This window comes from Mastigoproctus giganteus, chromosome 12 (assembly GCF_048544385.1).
Source record: "Mastigoproctus giganteus isolate SK-2022 chromosome 12, ASM4854438v1, whole genome shotgun sequence".
NCBI classification, from domain to species: domain Eukaryota; kingdom Metazoa; phylum Arthropoda; class Arachnida; order Uropygi; family Thelyphonidae; genus Mastigoproctus; species Mastigoproctus giganteus.
This window is the reverse complement of record NC_143586.1, coordinates 60433598-60453009: the sequence shown is the minus strand read 5'-3', so window position 1 is coordinate 60453009 and position 19412 is coordinate 60433598. Positions and strand designations below refer to the sequence as shown.

Sequence of the window (19412 nt, the reverse complement as noted above, 5' to 3'; positions counted from 1 at the left end):
CACAAAAGCCTTGCTAGTGTGTGAGTGACCAACCCACAAATTCCAGTCAATATCTGGGAAATTAAAATCCCCCATTATAAGACTCTCTGATTTACTGGCCCATTCTATTTCCCTGTACAGTATCTTATTATACTCATCAGAGTCATTAGGCCTATAGCACACTCCTACTCTCAATTTTGATTTACCTATGCTTATGTCACACCAAACTGACTCGATACTGCCCTGTCCATCGATGTCGACTGGCTTCACTTCCTTTAATTTTATGTGTTTCTTAACTAATAGCATAACCCCTCCTCCCTTCCTATCCTGTCTATCCTTTCTGTAGACGTTGTACTCTCCAAATTCCAGTTCTGCATTCCTTATATCTATGTGACACCACGTCTCTGATATCCCAACAATATCTGCCTTTGATGTTTTGAGGAATACCTCAAATTCATCAAATTTATTTACTAAACTCCTAGCATTGGTGTACAACTCAAGTATACATGCACCTGTTTCTATTCTTAGCTACCCTAACACAACCCATGTGTTTACTTGTACCGCAATGACTTCCAGCAGTCTCTGAAATATCCTGCATCTTGTTTTTCAGGCTTCTTCTCATTCCAATAGAAGCAGTGCAAGAATCTCTTTCACCTCTGCCAGTGGCTACTGTTAATCTATTAGTCTTTGTCTCCCCCCAAGCTAGCAGTTTTCCGACCCACCTAACACTGCCTCGATAGCATCAGCAAATATTCTTGCACCCTTTCTATTTAAGTGTATCCCATCCCTGTAGAAGCAGTCTCTCCTGTTAACAAGTACAGTCCAGGCTGAAAAAAATTCTACCCCTTGAGCCTTGCACAGTCTTTCCAGGGCTGAATTGATCGACAAGGCTCTCATCATATACTCCCTCCTATCGTGTCTGGGCAGAATTGCAGACACTTTCAAATTCAACCCTACTTCACGGCTTTTTTTCAACAGTGATCTGTACTTGTTAAGTAATTCCGCTGGTCTCCTACTCTTAATATCATTAGTGCCATCGTGTACAACTATATCACCTTTTGTGCCCTTAAAAGATGATATCCACTCTACAACGTCATCAACCTTTGCCCCTGGCAGACATACCCTGGTCCTGTTCCACCTATCCTTTATACAAAGCATGTTCCCCGTTTCCCTGACAATAGAGTCACCAACAACTACTAGTTCCTGTGGAACCAGCGCATTCTGCCTTGGGGGCTGCCTCTGTGTTGCAAGATGACCAAGTGCAAGCTCTGGAATTGATGTGGGCAGCTGAGAGCTTGATGGACCCCTCCATTTATTTCCTTCGAGGGCATCCACCCTGTCCTTCAAGGTCTCATATAGGCCCATAACAACGCTGAGTTGTCGCCTAATTTCCTTGCTCTCCTTGCATCGTGCACACACAAAGACATCCCCCATGGCAGTATCATGTCCCGTACCCGATTGCTCCGCAAACATCAAGCAAACAGTGCATCTTAAAAGGCTGTGATTCAGAGGGCAACTGCCCCCCTCAGTTCTCCCCTGAGTCACAGCACTCCCATTAGCTTGAGCCTTTTGCTTTGCTGCTCTAGTCTGAGTCATGATTTCGATTTAATGCCAATAAAATTACAATTTCAGAACAAAATTAAAACCTTAAACTTGTATCCTAACACAGTTATAACGCTATATTTATTTTTCAGTATCGAATGTTATCTACGAATTCCCTTTATATAACTTATGTATCACAAGTTATACGTATCACAAGTAATACAAGTTATGTATTAATTATTTGTTACGTTTGTACTCTAAGTCGTTATATATATATAGTTAAAAGTACAATTTAATTGACAATGAAGTTTAACAAGATTAATAGATTTACTGATTAATTGACAATATTATATTATGCACTATACTATACAAAGCTAATGCTATTGAATTTCGGATATGCTGTATCGTGTTACAATGGCGGTAATTACGAACAGTAGTTCTACGGACTCTGTAAGTATTGATTAACTTCCAAATCTCGCTGTCTCAATTTAGAATAAACTAAGGATCCTGACTAGGTCTATAGCTACTTACAGATAATGATTTGATATAACAATTGGTTAATAAATCGGCTAAATACGGTTAAAAACCTCTCGTTCAACGGAGCTGCAATTTGTAACACGTGGATTTGATACCGTTACCGATACTAAGTAATACCCACAAAATCTCTATCAAGTTAAACTTTAAACTAAGTATTGTAACTAGTAATATAAAACTACTCTAGAAAATAAGTAAATATGCCAATTCAAGCTAATAAAACAGAAAATAAATCAGAAAAAACTTCTCTTCTCCAGGAGCTGCAAAATAGCTGCGGCCGCACCGGCTACTCTCGAAACTCTAATAATCCTGGGTATAACCTCCATGCACAAGTACATGGTGGGTGACCATCCAGGTGTGAACCAACGTAAGCAGGGTTCGAGGTGTGGCACCCACACCACATGAAGGAATGTCGCCCCTCTACGTTACCAGGCAGTACTAGGTGGTAGATGACTCTCATCAACCAGTGCAAAACCACCACTTTGCTTATTGGAGGCTTGAAGTGGTGGAAACCCATGTTTACTCTCTAGAGCGAAGTTCCAGTCAACCCTTCCCTATCTCTTCCATCATGCAGTATGATTGATGACTTTTGAGGTTATGATGAACATCATGGCGAGATCCAATATTCCTTACATTTCGAGGGTACAGCTCTGGTGTTCGCAGGCTGGCCACTAGTTAGTACACCGGACCGAAACTATTGGTAACTCTCTAGGAGGCTTCTGGACCAGCTCTTGTATAATCTTGCTACCTCTACTCTGCCAGATAGTGACGGGAGGGAGTCCAAGTAGTGTGTATGCGGGGAGCATTGTTGAGGCCATGTTATGTCAAGGATCTGGGTATATTCTTACCATGTGAATGCCATAACCAAAAATTTCATTACTTAATACAGCATGTCTCACTCACTTTTTCTTACTATTGAATACACTATGAATTGTCAAACTAATAGAGCAAGCTTATCTGCGAAAAGATCTAAACCTCCCAAGCACTTCCCAATTAACAGTAACCCCAGAGCAACGTATCAACTCTGTGGTACTACACTGACAGTGGTTGAGAATGAAAACGATCTGGGGGTAATTGTGCAAGCAGATATAAAGTTCTCTGAACAGTGCAGATAGGCCGCAAGAGTAGCTCATGGTGTCTTGTCAATGATATACAGGAATTTTTCTAGCAGAGATAAGGAGGTGATTATTCCCTTGTATAAGACAATGGTCAGGCCACACCTTGAGTACTGTATACAGGTCTGGAGGCCTCATTTCAAGTAGGATGTAGAGCTGTTGGAACGAGTACAGAGAAGGGCAACAAGATTAGTCAATGGAACAAAGGGTTGCTCTTACGAATAAAGGCTTAAGTTTTGCAAATTACAGTGTCTGGAGACTAGGCACCAGCGAAGTGATCTGATAAAGGTGTATAAAGCCTTGAAGAGTTTGAGCATGCTCAATGCTGATGGAATTCTTCCTCTTGCTCAGAATAATCACCTGAGAGGGCATAAATTCAAATTGAGGAAAGACAGATGTAGGATAGATGTGCGGAAAAATTGCCTTTAGCCAGCGAATAGTTGGTTGGTGGAACAGACTTCCATCCCTTGTTGTGGAAGTTGATACCCTAAATAAATTTAAGTCTCAGCTGGACAGGTATTTCAAATGAATGGAGGGGTGAAATGGGAGTGGTTTTGTTTTGTTTTTTTTATTTTGGCTGATGCTGCATAAGCTTGCTTTCTTGCATCATATGCCTCTACTAATGCTATTTCATTTCACAAATATACGTGGTCTCAATTCTAATCTTAACGATGTCCATTTCCACTTGCAGGCTGCCAAACCCATGTACTTTTTCTGACAGAATCTCAGTTATCGGTTGATTCAACTACTGCTCATCTCAGATGCCCAAATTATTCGCTGTACGATTCCTTTCGCCTCAAAGGTGGTACTTGTGCATATGTCCATTCTGATATTCCCTGTCAGAGACTTGGCAATTTGGAATCTCCTCTCTTTGATTTTCTCTGGTATAAAATCTCAATACCTCATTGTGTCAAATTCATCTGTTGTCTCTACCGTTCTCCCAACTCCACTAATCACTTTGAGCTCTTTGACTTCCTCTCTTTGTAACTTATTTTCTCCAGTCCAACTTTCCTAACATTGAGTTAATTTTTCTTGGTGATTTTAATGTTCACAACTCCAGATGGCTTCCGTTTTCTAGTCACACCGACCCAGCTGGTTGAGATGCTGAGGCTTTTGCAATTACTAATGACCTTGCACAGATTGTTTATTTACCTACAAGAATACCGGACAATCCTAACCATATAGCCAACACTCTTGATCTTTTTCTCACAAACAACCCTTCTAAGTGCACGGTCGAAGTGAGAGGTCCTTTAGGCACTTCAGATCAAAACTTGGTGATTGTCTCTTCTCCAATGCAGCCTTTATCTCATGGCTATTCCCAACGTCGTGTTGTTTGGCATTACAAGAATGCAAAATGGGATGACCTGCAAGATTTCATTTCTTCTTTTCCTTGGTTGGATTACTGCTTCGAAACATCTGATGTCACCGTTTGCTCAGATCGTGTCAGTGAAATTATTCTTGCAGGAATGGAATCCTTTATCCCACACTCCACTTTAAAATCTTGTCCTTTATCTAAACTTTGGTTTTCCAATAAATGTGCTAAGGATGTTCAAGAGAAGAATGTTGCATATCGTAATTGGCTTGTTTCTAATTCTTCAGTTTCATTTTCTGCCTACACCAAAGCACGCAGCAATTGTAAAGCAGTTATTAATCAGTCCAAACTAGAGTTTGAACAGGCTAAGAGTTGAAAACTTGTTTCTTGCTCTAATGGTAGCCAAGCATTCTGGTCTCTTGCCAAAGCTATTAGCCACAACTTTTGCCCATCTCTGCTCCCACCTCTGTCTAAACCAGATGGTTCTTTTGTCACTTCAGCCAAAGATAAAGCCGACCTGCTAGCATCCCATTTTTCTTCCAACTCATGTATTAATGATCTTGGTAAAACACCTCCCACCATTCCCAACACGATCCATTCAATGCCTCCTGTGTTCTTCCGTCAAAAGGATTTTGACGAATCTTGATGCTAAGAAAGCTCCAGGTCCCGATGGTATTTCTCCACTTGTTCTCAAAACCTGTGCTGCTGAACTTACTCCTGTTCTTTGCCGCCTTTTTTTCACTTTCTTATTCCAAAGGTGTTTTTCCTTCTGCTTGGAAATTTGCTCATATCCAGCCAGTTCCTTAAAAGGGTGACAAATCCGTCCCATCCAATTATCGTCTCATTGCAATTACTTCTACTCTTTCTAAAGTAATGGAGAAATCAATTAACCGCCAACTCTTAAACTACCTAGAAACCTTCCATCTGATCAACGATCGGCAGTATGGATTCTGTCAGTGTTGATCCGCTGGTGATATTTTGGCTTATGTTACCCATTTATGGACAAATTCAATGATAACGTTTGGTGAAACACAAGCAGTTGCTCTTGACGTCTCAAAGACTTTCGATCGTGTTTGGCATAAAGGTCTTTTAAACAAGTTCCATCTTATGGTTTACCATCTGTTTTTAGTAATTGGTTATCCAGTTTTCTCTCTGATCGCTCACTGAGGGTGATGATAGATGGCTCTCTGTCTTCTAACTTCTCCACTAATGCCGGTGTCCCCCAAGGTTCAGTTCTTTCCCCCACTCTTTTCTTCTTGTATATTAACGACCTTCTTCCATTGACTGGAAATCCTATCCATAGTTTTACCAAAGATAGCACATTGCATTCTACTTTCCATTTTGAGAAGAAATCTTGCCCTGCTCAATCTGAAGATCAGCCTTTACCAATTCCGTAAATGCCGATCTTCAGATAATTCTCCAGTGGGCCAAAGACAATTTAGTTGATTTCAACACTTCTAAAACTCAGTCTTGTCTTATATCTCGCAAAAAGGATTCTTCTGCCCCTATGCATATCTTTAGTGACACTCCAATTTCTAGGAAAAATGATATATCTCTTTTGGGGATTACCCTGACTTCTTTATCTCTCTTGGCACAAGCACATTACAAATATTGCTTCTTCTGCATCTAAAAAACTTGGTTTTCTCTTTCGCTCTTTGTGTTACTTTTCTTCCAAACAGCTGCTCACTCTGTATAAATTGCAATTCTGCTCTGCCATGGAATATTGTTCCCACATCTGGGGTGGGAACAATATTCCATGGCCCCCAAAACCTCTCTAGCACTTCTTGATTCCATTCAGAAGAGGGCAGTTAGATTAATTAATGATTCACCTCTAACAGAGTCTCTCCACTCGCTGTCTCTTAGACGTACTGTTTCTGCTGGATGCCTCTTCTACAGATACTTCTATGGGCACTGTTCTTCTGAATTGGCTTTTATAATTCTCGCTCTCTCTTTCAAAACATTCCGAACACGTGCCGCCACCAGCCAAAATCCATTTACTGTTCAACTTCAAACTCACAGAACCAACTTTTCACCTTCCTCGTTTATTCATTCAACTGCTGTTTTCTGGAACATACTTCCTCCATACGTATTTCCCGAAAATTACAGTCTACAGAAGTTCAAGTTCAGTGTCAACAAATATCTTCTTTCGTCTTCTCAACCTCCAACCCAAGCATGGTACTAAGTACTATAGGTTCTAATACCTCTCGTGTTTGGGGTTTAAAAAAAAAAAAAAAAAAACAAGATTTGGTGATGTGACGTGTTTTATCTTCTGTCTTGCATCCTCACTGATGATCACAGAGTGGTGAGTTCCCACATCAGGATCTTTGTCAATGTGCTGCAGCTGACTCACACTTTATTTTTTCTATCATTACTGGTATTGAATCATGATTATATAGCTATGACCTGGAAACAAAGGCTCAGCCGTCTCAGTGGACGATTCTGCCTTTTCTAAGGCTTAAAAAACAGCAAAACAGTCCTTGTTACCAAATGTGAAAATTATGCTTATCATATTTTTTGGCTAACAGGGCTTTGTCCCTTATGAACTTGACCTTCCTGTATGCTGCTCAAAGAAAATGACAAAAAGGAAAATTGGACTTCGGGGATTTGGCACTGCATCATAACAGTGCCCCTAGACCTCAATGCTTTCCCTTCATGAATTTCTTACGAAGCACTCCATCGCATTAGCATTAGTTCAGGCATATTGGGCAATAAAGCAAGCTTATACAGTATCAGCCAAAAAAAACCTTCCCATTTCACCCATCCAGTCACTTCAAATGTTTACCTAGTTCAGCCTTAAATTTATTTAAGCTATCAACTTCCCAACAACAGATGGAAATCTGTTCCAGCAATCAACTACCCGCTGGCTAGAGGCAAACTTCCCCACATCTATTCTACAACTGTCTTTCCTCAATTTCAATCTATGCCTCCTCAGGTTCTTAATCTGAGCAAGCAGAAGTGTCCATTCAGCATTGAGCCTGCTCAAACCATTCAAGGCCTTATACACCTCGATCAGGTTACCTTGCAGGTGCTTAGTCTCCAGATGCTGCAACTTGCAGTGCTTAAGTCTTTGTTCGTAAGCACACCCCTTTGTTCCTCTCACCATTCTTGTTGCCCTTCTTTGTACTTGTTCTGGCAACTCTACATCCATCCTAAAATGAGGCCCCCAGACCTGTATACAGTACTCAAGGTGTGGCCTGACCATTGCCTTATACAAAGGGATAACCACCTCCTTATCTGTGCTATGAAAATTCCTATATATCATTGATAAAACTCCGTGACCTGTTCTGGTAGCCTGTCTGCACTGCTCAGAGAACTTCATATCTGACTGCATAATTACCACTCCATGTCTTTTTCATTCTCCACTCCCCATGATTGTAGTACTACACAGTTGATACGTTTCTTTTGAGTTACTGCCCATATATATACCCATATAGAGTACCTTGCATTTGTCAATGTTAAACTTCAGTTGCCTCCTCTCAGCCCATCTGCCTAACTTTTCTAGATCCTGTTGCCATAACATACTGTCTTTACTGTCATTAACAACCCTACCCACCTTTGATCATCTGCAGACTTGAACATTAAGTCTGATATACCTTCATCAATATCATTGATAAATACACAAAACAACGATGGGCCCAGCAACAAACTCTGGGGGACTTCGCTAATAACATTAGTCCACGTAGAGCAGTGTCCATTTTTTACCGCTCTCTGCTGTCTCCCACTCAACCATCCCTTTATCCACTGCAGTAACTTGCCCTTAATGCCATACCGCTCCAATTTGTAAAGCAGTCTTCCATGTGCAACAGTATCAAAAGCTTTCCTGAAATCCAAGTATATGATATCAAAATTATTTTTAGCATCCAGTTCCTTTGTGACCACATTGTAGTATCCAATCAAATTGGTCAGGTCTATAATTATTTGTGTCACCCTTTGAATCCTCTTTGTGAATTGGAGATACATTTGCACATCTTCCCTTGTAATTCTGCACTGCCTCCTTCATTATAACTGGATAGATTCCATCTGCCCCATGTGCCTTTTTTATGTTTAACTTCAACAATTTCTCCTCCACTTTGCTCCCAGTTATTACAAAATCACTTAGCTCCCTGTTAGAGTTTGATAAACTTCTGGCATTCCCCTCCTTGAATAACTCTTCATGTGTGAATGTAAATGCAAAATATTCATTCAGTTTATCAGCTACTTGAGCAGGATCATCAATAGTCAAAGGTTTGCATAAGCAAAGATTCGTTGCTGTTTTTCTCTGCATCCTTTGCCAAAGATTTCACGTAATCTGCCTTCGCCTGCCTAACCTCCTTTGTGACTTGATTGCAGACTAGCTTATATCTGCCGTAGGCTTCTGTGTTGCCTGATAATTTATATGCATCCCATGCATTTTTCTTCTCTGCCACAAGCCTCATTAATTCATCCGACTTCCATTTAGGCCTGAACCCTGAACAGTATTTCTTAGTTGGTATGAAAAGCCTAGTAGCCTCCAAGATTAAGTCCCTCAATGCTTCCAATTTAGAATTCACCATTGGTAACATTATCAGGTGATCCAGCTGTATAGAATTTAAAAACTGTCTGAGACCACTGTAGTCACCTTTACAAAAACAGAAACCCCTCCCTTTACCCTTGATGGTAGTATATCTTTAAGTAAATCTCACATCAGTACACTGTGATCACTGTCACCTAGAGATTCCTTTATCTGCTGATTATTCAAATGCATGAATAATCAGTGCTGATAATCAGATCAAGAGTCCCTCTGATTTTCCCTCGAACATGTTGCTGTAAAAAACAATCCTCCAATAAATCCACAAAAGTCTTGCTAACATGCAAGTGGCCAACCCACAACCAGTCTATCTGGAAAGTTAAAATCCTCTATTACAAGACATTCTGATTTACTGGCCCATTCTATTTGTCTGCACAATTGTTCATTGTACTCGTCAGAGTCATTAGGCCTCTAATATACTCCTACTCTCATTTTCCTTTTCCCAGTGTTTATGTCACACCAAACAGACTCAACATTGCATTGTCCACCCATGTCAACTGGATGCACTTCCTTAGATTTTATGTGTTGCTTAACTAACAGCCTAACCCCTCCTCTCTTCTACCCTGTCTGTCCGTACACATTGTACTCCCAAATTACAATTCTGCTCTGCTTATATCTGTGTGACACCATGTCTCTGATATCCAAACAATATCTGCCTTTGATGTCTTAATCAGCACTTCAGATTCATCAATTTTATTTATTGTACTTCTAGCATTAGTGTACATGCAAGTATACATGCACTTGTTCTTACCCTTAGTTACCCTAACACAGCCCATGTATTTACTTGTTCCATGATGACTCTCAGCAGTTCTTGAAGCCCCCAGCAACTTGCTCTCTAAGCTGCTGCTCATTAGAATAGAAGCAGTGTAAGAATCGCTTTTGCCTGTGCCTGCAGCTGCCATTAATCTTTTAGTCTGTGAATCCCCCCCAATCTAGCAGTTTTCTGATCCACCTAATACTGCCTTGATAGCATCAGCAAATATTCTTTCAACCTTTCTATTTAAGTGTATCCCTTCCCTGTAGAAGCAGTCTCTCCTGTCAACAAGTGCAGACCACGCTGAAAAAAATTCTACCCCATGAGCCTTGCACAATCTCTCCAGGGCCGAATTGATTGACAAGGCTCTCATCATATACTCCCTCCTGTTGTGTCTGGACAGAATTGCAGATACTTTCCAATTTAACCCTAACTCGCTACTTTTTTTCAACATTGACCTGCAGATCTCTTACTCGTAAGGTCATTAGTGCCAACGAGTACAATAATATCACCTTTTGTGCTCTTAAAAGATGATATCTGGCCGACAACAACATTAACCTTTGCCCCTGTCAGACATACCCTGGTCCTATTACACCTATCCTTTTTGCATAATATATTCCCCATCTCCCTGACAGTAGAGTCACCGACAATAACTAGTTCCTGTGGGACCAGCATATTCTACGTTGGAGATTGCCACTGTGTTGCCTGATGCACAGGGGTAAGCTCTTGCGTTGAGTTGGGCAGCTGAGAGCCTGATGGGCCCCGCATGCAAATTTCTTCAAGGGCATTTACCCTACACCTAAAACTTTCATAAAATTCCATCAGAATGCTGAGTTGGCACCTGATTTCTTCACAGTCTCTGCACATAGCAGAGATCATGTCCTGCTAGGTGAGAGATCATCTTCACAGTCTCTGCACCTAGATCATGTCCTGCTAGGTGCAGAGATCGTCTTCACAGTCTCTGCACCTAGATCATGTCCTGTTCTAGACAGTTCTTCAAACATTTCACATTTCGCACATTGTTTTAGATTATGATCCATTGGAAACTCTTCCCCTTTGGTTCTCTTGCAAGCCACAGCACTCTGGCTATTCTGTGAATGCTGCTTTAGTCTCAGTCATGATTCCATTAAGTATAATTTAATTAATAGTGAAGTTTAATAAGATTAATAAATTTTACTGATTAATTGATAATACTATACTAATCTAACCGATTTCTAATACAGTGCTACGTATTTTGCAATCTAGTTTTACATTAAACCTTACACTATTCCGTATCATATAACAATGGCGGCAAGTTATGAATGTAAAATCTTCGGACACTATCTAAATTCAAAATAAACTATGGAGCTTGGCTAGAACTACAAAGCTACTTATATAAAATTATTTAGCATAACAATTAAGTCAATAAAACAATTAAATAATAAAAAAAAAAAGAATCTAAATGAAAACTTGGCATTCGGCATAGCTGCAACTTGGTAATAATCTCGTATCCAATTGATGGAATGCTTTGCAAGAAATTTACCAGCATGTGTAAACTATGCAAACTACACAAAATCTATTGTGTGAACAGGCATATAGCAAAAGAATTAGCCTTATACATCAAAGTAGCTTTTATTAAACTGACCATAAAAGTAGCATTAAATATGCAATAACCATTGGAATTGAGCACCATTATTTCAGAAAATAACATGTCCCATGCCATCATTTTTCAGTTGAAATTGTTAGAAATTGCTGTATTGAATCATTTAGGGACATAAAAATCTTCATTCATCATACAACAGGAAAGAATAATGCTTATAACCCCCCCCAGCAGATAGCCACCTGTTAGGGGATTCTCAGCTATACAATGATTGAAGATTTTTATTCCCATAAATGATTCACATATTCATAACATGAAATGTTACCCTCTCAATGATTATTATAACCATTTGCAGCGAAAGCTTCCAGAATCCATTGCACATAAAGGTATGGAACTACAAATTTCAACAAATATCTGAAAGCATCCTGCAGGTAATTCATAGTGTGTTGTCTCCAGTGATAAGGTTGTAAGGATTTTTATTGATGCCTCGAGAGTTGCAAATTTATGCTTTCCAGACCAAAATGGACCACATAGGACAAGTATGTGCCAACAAACCCGTTTCTTCAAATTAATGGAAACATTATTGGCCAAACAATAGTGAATGCTATATACCATTGGCTTTCTGAATTTAAATCATTTGTATTTGCATTATGCCAGCACAGCACTTTCAAATTTTGCATTACTAATGATACATTCTCAGCTACTGATAGTGACACATTTTTATCTGTATTGGCATCACTGCCTATTGACCCATTGAGGAAGAAAAAAAATAGTGAGTTGATGCTCTATTACGATATGGTTCATTTCTGGTTATTAGTTTTTATTTTTCCTTTAACTTTAAGTTAATTGAAAATTTTGGGCAGTAAGAAATTATTTTGGATAATTGCATTTCACATACCTTGTATTTTGACAGTGTTGTAAAATTTTTTCTCTGGGTTTAGTATTAGTGAGTTTTTCTGCTATGATTTGTTGGGAAAATCCTTTAAATATATATAGTGGAACTTTTCATGTTAAAACAAAGGGCTTGAATAACGTAGGAATGCAAATTTGCCATTCTGTAAATTGCATTGGCTTGTTAGATTATCTGAAAGGGAAAATAATAGTTTTTCTTTCATATAATTTTTGTTTTAAGTACATAAATTAAGTACACAGTAATAAAGAATTTATTGGCTACATAATATATTAAATTACGTTTTATTTATATATATCAAATTTTATATTAAATGTCATATATTATTGCAGGCATTAAAACTAGACCAGTTAAATGCTTAAGGAAAGGGAGTACTGAGATAGTCCCTGACTATCTCTGTGATCCTCTTCAAAAGTCAGAGGATAGCAAAATATGTAATACAGAACCATGCCCTGCCAGGTGAGTGGACTGTACATTTTATAGTTTATTTTAATTATTGTGTTGCAAATTTAATCTTAATAAAATTTTATCTCTTTAAGTTATTGTTAATTAAACTTTCATTAAATCATAAAAGATAGCATCTTCTGATTATATGTCCTTGGATAATACAGAACTATCACATACAATGGTGCTTTAATTAAATTTCACCTGCTCTGGCTTATCTACAGAGGAGACTGATTTACAGGAGTAGTCACATTTTTTGGGCATTCTATGAAGTTTATGACAATAAAAAAAAAAAAAAAAAAAAAAAAAACCCGCGTGCGTATCCTGTATGCACGAAAGATGTTTTTTGTGTAAAGGTCTTTGACGAAAATCAGAACCATTTTAAAATTGAACAGCTAGAACCGAGATAATGAACGATGTAATAGTTTATGCTCATGCCCACTACTTATTCTACTGAATCAATGTTAGTAACATTAGTATTAGCAGAGGCATACGATTCAAGAAAGCAAGCTTATGAAGAATCAGCCAAAAAAAAACAAAAAAAACACCCATTTCACTCATCTATTCACTCCAAATGCTTATCCAGCTCAGCCTTCAATTTGTTTAAGCTATCAACTTCCACAGCAAGAAATGGAAATCTGTTCCATTAATCAACTACCCGCTGGCTAAAGGTAAATTTCCCCACATCTATTCTACAACTGTCTTTCTTCAATTTGAATGTGCCCCCCCCCTCATAGAGTAATCTGAGCAAGAGGAAGATTGTTGTTGTTGTTGTTGTTATTTGGTTTTTAGGAGCATTAGCAACTAAGGCCATATTGCTCCGGGGATATGCGGTGGTCATTCCCTGACCTTTCCGCATCCTCCTTATTTGGTGGTGACGGGCTTGAACCCTGGTCTAATCAAGAAGCGTGTGCTACTCACTGCTGCTCCTGCCCACCTGGCTACGGAGGCGCCTTCAAGCAAGAGGAAGAATTCAATCAGCATTGAGCTTGCTCAACCCATTCAAGGCCTTATACACCTCAATCAGATCACCTTGCATGTGCCTAGTCTCTTAATGTGCTGCAATTTGCAGAACTTAAAAACCTATCTTGGTAAGAGCACCCTTTGTTCCCCTCACCAGTCTTGTTGCCTTCTTTGTACTCGTTCCTGTCAACTCTACGTCTTTCCTAAAATGAGGCCTCTAGACCTGTACACAGTATTCAAGGTGCAGCCTGACCATTGCCTTGTATAATAGCATAATCACCTCCTTGTCCCTGCTAGAAAAATTCCTATATATCTTTGACAAGACTCCATGACCTGCTCTGGCAGCTCGCCTGCACTGCTCAGCAAACTTCATATCTTACTGCACAATTACCCCCAGATCTTTTTCATTCTCCACTTCCCTGAGTGTAGTACCACACAGTTTGTATGTTTCTCTTGGGTTACTGCTACCCATATGCAGTACTCTGCATTTGGTAATGTTACTCAGTTGCCATTTCTCAGCCTATTTTCCCAACTTATCTAGATTCATTTGCAGTAGCATACTGCCTTTACTGTCATTAACAACCATGCTAACCTTTGTATCATCTTCAAACATTATTATTATTATTATTAGCTATATAGTGCAAGGAAGCCTGAAGCTTATGCTGCGCCAGCCAAAAAAAAAAAAAATTTCCAAGTCACCCTGAGAGAGAGAGAGAGAGAGAGAGAGAGAGAGAGAAAGAGAGAGGAATCACCAAGAAAGAGAAGAACGATGATATCCAGCTCAGGACCCTGGGTGTGCCAAGCCCATACTCACCAGATGTAAGCCCCTGGGGTTAGCATCATACCTCAGTCCAAAATATTTAGCATCAACAATGTAATGTTTTATGCCCACTTCTCCTACTACTCTACCAAATCAACATTTGGAAGAGGTTAGGGGTTAGGCCAATAGACTAATTAGCCATTTGATTGTAACAATTTGTTAATTAGTATGATTGCAACAATACAAGCATTTGTATTGGTACAATCCACATTTTCATTACATTCCATTGTTAGGTGCCTAGATATTTTCACATCAGTAATTTTCTGAGTAGTGAAAGGGATTGAATGCCACACTGCTATAACCTTTCTGTTCAACGATGTCGGAGTTAAGGATAGAGCATCGTTGAGAGTATTGAGCAAGCCAACCTAAGAAAATAAAGATGGAGGTAGCAATGAGTGTGCGAGAATGACAAAGGATATCGAGATTGCATAAAAGACAAACAGAAAATGAAGTGTTGGATTGAGCAGTTCCTTCAACCAGCAATGCCGCTCTATCTAACAGCAATGTACCTGAAGTGAGTATTAATTATGTAGCAGAACAGTTTTCCAATTGCAAAGCAGATGGGTTTAAATGATCAAACTCCTTTTCTTTACACAGACTACTATTTACATAAGATGCCCATTGAGAGTGTGAAAGGATATTTATGAGAAATGATATCTGTTCTGTATGCTACATTTGTGATCATCTATGATTCGGAGACAACACAAAGAAACAACCTGTTAAAGATGTACCATTGATACGCACTGCATTTTCTGATGTTGATGTCAATGGGATTCTTGTGTGTAATAGTTGCAAAACATCACTTAAGGACAACACCATTCCAGCACTATGTAATTTGAACGGCTTTCACTACCCAGAAATTCCATCACATTTACCAAAGTTGGATTTAGTGACAGAGAGGCTTATTTCTCCTCGCTTACCATTCATGCAAATAAGGCTCCTGAGACATGCATACGGACAATACGGCATTCTGGGCCAAGTGATCAGTGTGCCTGTTTCAATCAACACAGTGGTCCATCGCTTGCCAAAGTAGATTGATTATGATCATTGTATAAATTATGTGCATATAAAGTGCCAGAAACTACACAAGTCCAGCTATTTAACCGAGTTAGTAAGAAAGGGAATGGTTAAAGCATGGCTTCAATATTTGGTCAACATGGCTCTCTATCGATTGTACCAAATCATAATAGATCAGTCATTCTTCAATGACAATCACATGGAAATTAATTTGGCCAAAGACGACATAAGCAAAGCGGTTCTGATCGAGGAAAGTCTCATTGCCCAACAGTAAACATTGTGGAGCAAAGATAAATATCTTAGAATCATCCCAGGAGAAACTAACGTACCGCAGAGCTTACTCTCTGATGCTCACGCAGAAGAACGGTCCTTTCTCAGCATTTATCTTGGACAATTCAGAATGTTCAGAGAGAATTTACATGTGACTCTGTTCATGATGGCAATGAGCGAGCTCAGATGATCTGACTGATGCAGTGTTACTCCATCTCATCTCCTTTTCGTAGCAATGAAGATAATGAGCTTGAGAGACTCTTTGATGGTGGCTTTCAAATATATAGGTAAAGATACAAAATTAACCTGCGAGCAAGTTCGATCCAAAGAACACATTAACAGATGTATCGAAAACAATTTGGCCTTCCTAAGGACAATTCCAAACTCGACCTACAATTGGGCTCAACGTAAGCACGATGTATTTACTATGATTATACAGCTCATTAAACCTACAATGTTCTTGACTCTGAGTGCTAATGAAATCAGTTGGCCTCGCTTGCTTCAGCTATTGTACAAGTTACAGAATAAAGGGTGCAATATTAGTGAGCAACATGGACTTTATGCAGAAAGCGACGCTAGTGAACGAAAAGGCTGTATCTTGTGCGACATACTTCAAGAAGATTGGGGATGTAATTATGAACGTATTTCATTCGAAACATTATAGCCCATTGGGTCAATTTTACGTGGTCAACTTTTTGCTGTGGCTTTATAATGTTCCCAAAGATCCTTTGAGCAAGAACAAAGAAGATGGCATCACAATGATCAACAAGTTAGTGACTGTCTCCGCTAGCGCGGCTTTGAGGAGCATCAAGCTTCAAACTCACAAACATACATTCACATTTTACAAGAAAATAATGGTAGATAAACGACAGACGTGTCAATTTGAAGCACCATTCATGCTTTGTCACTTGAGTACTATATTAATACCCATGCCTAAGACAGATAGACGCAAAGTAAAATATGCCACTCACTACAAGAAGATGTGGCAACATCTAGAGGATAATGATTACTCTGACATTGATGCCTTCTTCAGAGCGAACTATGTAAACTCCCATTACTATTACTTGGATGTGCTCAGAGGTGGCATAAATCAGCCCAAGGTATTTTTCAATTGTCAACCGAGTGAGAGGTGGCACAATCCGTTCAATCCATTCTTCTGTGAAATTTTGAAATTAAACACCAACGTCCAATTCATTATGGAAGAATGCGCTTGAGCTGCATACGTCGTTGAGTATGTGAATAAGATGAACCGAGGGATCAGAAATTTGCAGTGACAGATCATTACAATCATGAACGAGCACCCGGAGTTTGACAGTCTCGAAATCATGAGAAAACCATCCATCAACATTCTCAACAGCATCAAGATCATGAGTCAAGAAGCCACCTGGTACTTGCTACAACACTGGCTGATGTAGCAAGTAATAGTCACTATTTGGTCCATTGGCGATATATGTACAGTGGAATGTTTTTTATCCAACAGCCAAGTGATACTTACGACGGTTGTCTATATTTCTCCTAACAGTGCTATGCAGGATATATAATTCATTATATACAGGATATAATTCATTCATTTTGCTTTGCTCCCATACTCAATTCAGGTTGCAGCACTGTTAAAGAAAGATTTACATAAAATATCCATGATCGTGAGCGACAATTTCAACATTAACTTCAGATTGGAAGAAACTAAACGTTAATTACTTTCCTGCAAGAAATGTTCGATCTCACAATGAGTACTAATCCTTCAATCTCAACTACAAGGTTAGGTAAATCAGTCTACACTGTTTTTAAGAGGTTTTTAGATACGTTGCAGTCGCAAGTATACATCTCTTACTTCAGTTATCATAAATCCATTGTATCTTGTCTTCCAGCTGCAATTATTGAAATTTTTCAATGATCAATAAAATATTTACAATACAAAAGCTCTTTTATTTCGTAATCAATATATACTTTCCGGAAGTGACGTCATTTACGGAAAGTAACTGAGTTAGTGTCACACCCTATCTGGAAAGTAACTGACACCATTTCTGGAAATGACGTCATTTAACATAATTTCCATTTCATAAAATTGTGCCAAATTGGTTTTATTACAGTCCAAGATTTAGTGGGTGTCGCCAAAGATGTTTACACATCAAAAAAGAAAAAAAAAATTATGTCATGATGTTGAAATATAAAGTGCTTGTGGCTTTTGCAAGTGGTTTCATGAATTGCAACAGAAACTTGACAATCAAAAGACAGTGCATGCTGCTGAAGTTGTTTTATCAGCACCATTAAATTGGATGAAAGTTTCAGACCACGAAAATGATAGAAGTTGAGGATATTGCTAAAATGTTATTATTGAGAGGAGATACAGGATATTGTCGAGGATATTATTATTGAGAGAAGATAGAGGATATTGTTGAGGATATTATTATTGAGAGGAGATAGAGGATATTGTTGAGGATATTATTATTGAGAGGAGATAGAGGATATTGTTGAGGATATTATTATTGAGAGGAGATAGAGGATATTGTTGAGGATATTATTATTGAGAGGGAGGTAGGGATTGTTGAGGATATTATTATTGAGAGGAGAGGTAGGGATTGCTGAGGATATTATTGAGAAGATATAGGAGGATGAATTGCCAAATGTACAAGGAGCCAATAGCACATGTGGCGTTGCATGTAACTTTCTCAGCTGTTTTAGTGCCAGTCTTCACATTTTGCTTTCTCGCCTGCTGACATTACTCAGTTGCATTTCAAAATATTGTCTAGTTGCTAAGTTCCTGTATTGTGGTGGTTCTCTTGTAACTATCTTGATAACTACCCTGATACTTAGCATTCACACGTGGTTTAATTTCATATTTCTTAACAATTTGCCTAGTTACATCCAGGTATCTGTCTAATTTTTCCTTAAATTTATGTAAGCTGTACAGCTCTACATGGTAATTTATTCCGATGGTTAATAATCATAAAGCTAATAAAGCTTTATTTAATATACTCAAGCCTTTCAATGTCTTAGCACTCTTATAAGTACATATGCGAATCTACATTTTTCAGATGCGGACTCTGGGGAGTACATAACTGTAAACAGTTTATAACAGATGGTAGCTCAAAATAGCTTGAAAATTTGAGATCATTTCAGTAACATTTGTCTTATTTAGACATTTCATTTGTCTTATTTAGACTTACAAAAGCTTAAATTGAAGAAATTCTCTGTAATCCAAATCCAGAAATTAATATTTAAATTAAATCAAGTAATATGTAAATAGATTTAGAAGAGGATATATTGCATCAAAAAAAAAAAAAAATGTAAAAATGGGGGTTTTCCTTTTTACAATTTTTTCCAGAACCATTAATACCTCTGTCGTTAGATATGTGGTGTTGTTTATATTATGATATAAAAAAAAATTACCTTACCAATTTTTTCTTTCCTCCCCTGTAACTATGGAGGATGTAGGTATCTTCCTCTTATCCTTTGTACAATTGGATAAATTCCATAAGCTCCTTGTGCCTCTCCTACATTCAAGGATTTTTTTTTTTTTTTTTTATCAATTCATTTTTTCATTTTCAGTGATCAAACAATTGTCTATTTCTTAATATCTATCATCTGGACCAATAGTACTGTCAAGCCCTGATATTATATTCTGAT

At 38.5% G+C, this 19412-nt stretch overlaps 1 protein-coding gene across 2 annotated transcripts in view; it reads left to right on the top strand.

The window, feature by feature from the left end:
- LOC150077096 (papilin-like) overlaps positions 1-19412 on the top strand; it is a 724323-nt gene that overhangs the window by 296393 nt on the left and 408518 nt on the right. For both annotated transcript variants that reach the window (XM_090386252.1, XM_090386253.1), the window contains exon 11: positions 12604-12730. In XM_090386252.1, coding sequence (XP_090242378.1) covers positions 12604-12730 — 127 coding nt within the window. The remainder of the gene's footprint in view (positions 1-12603; positions 12731-19412) is intronic.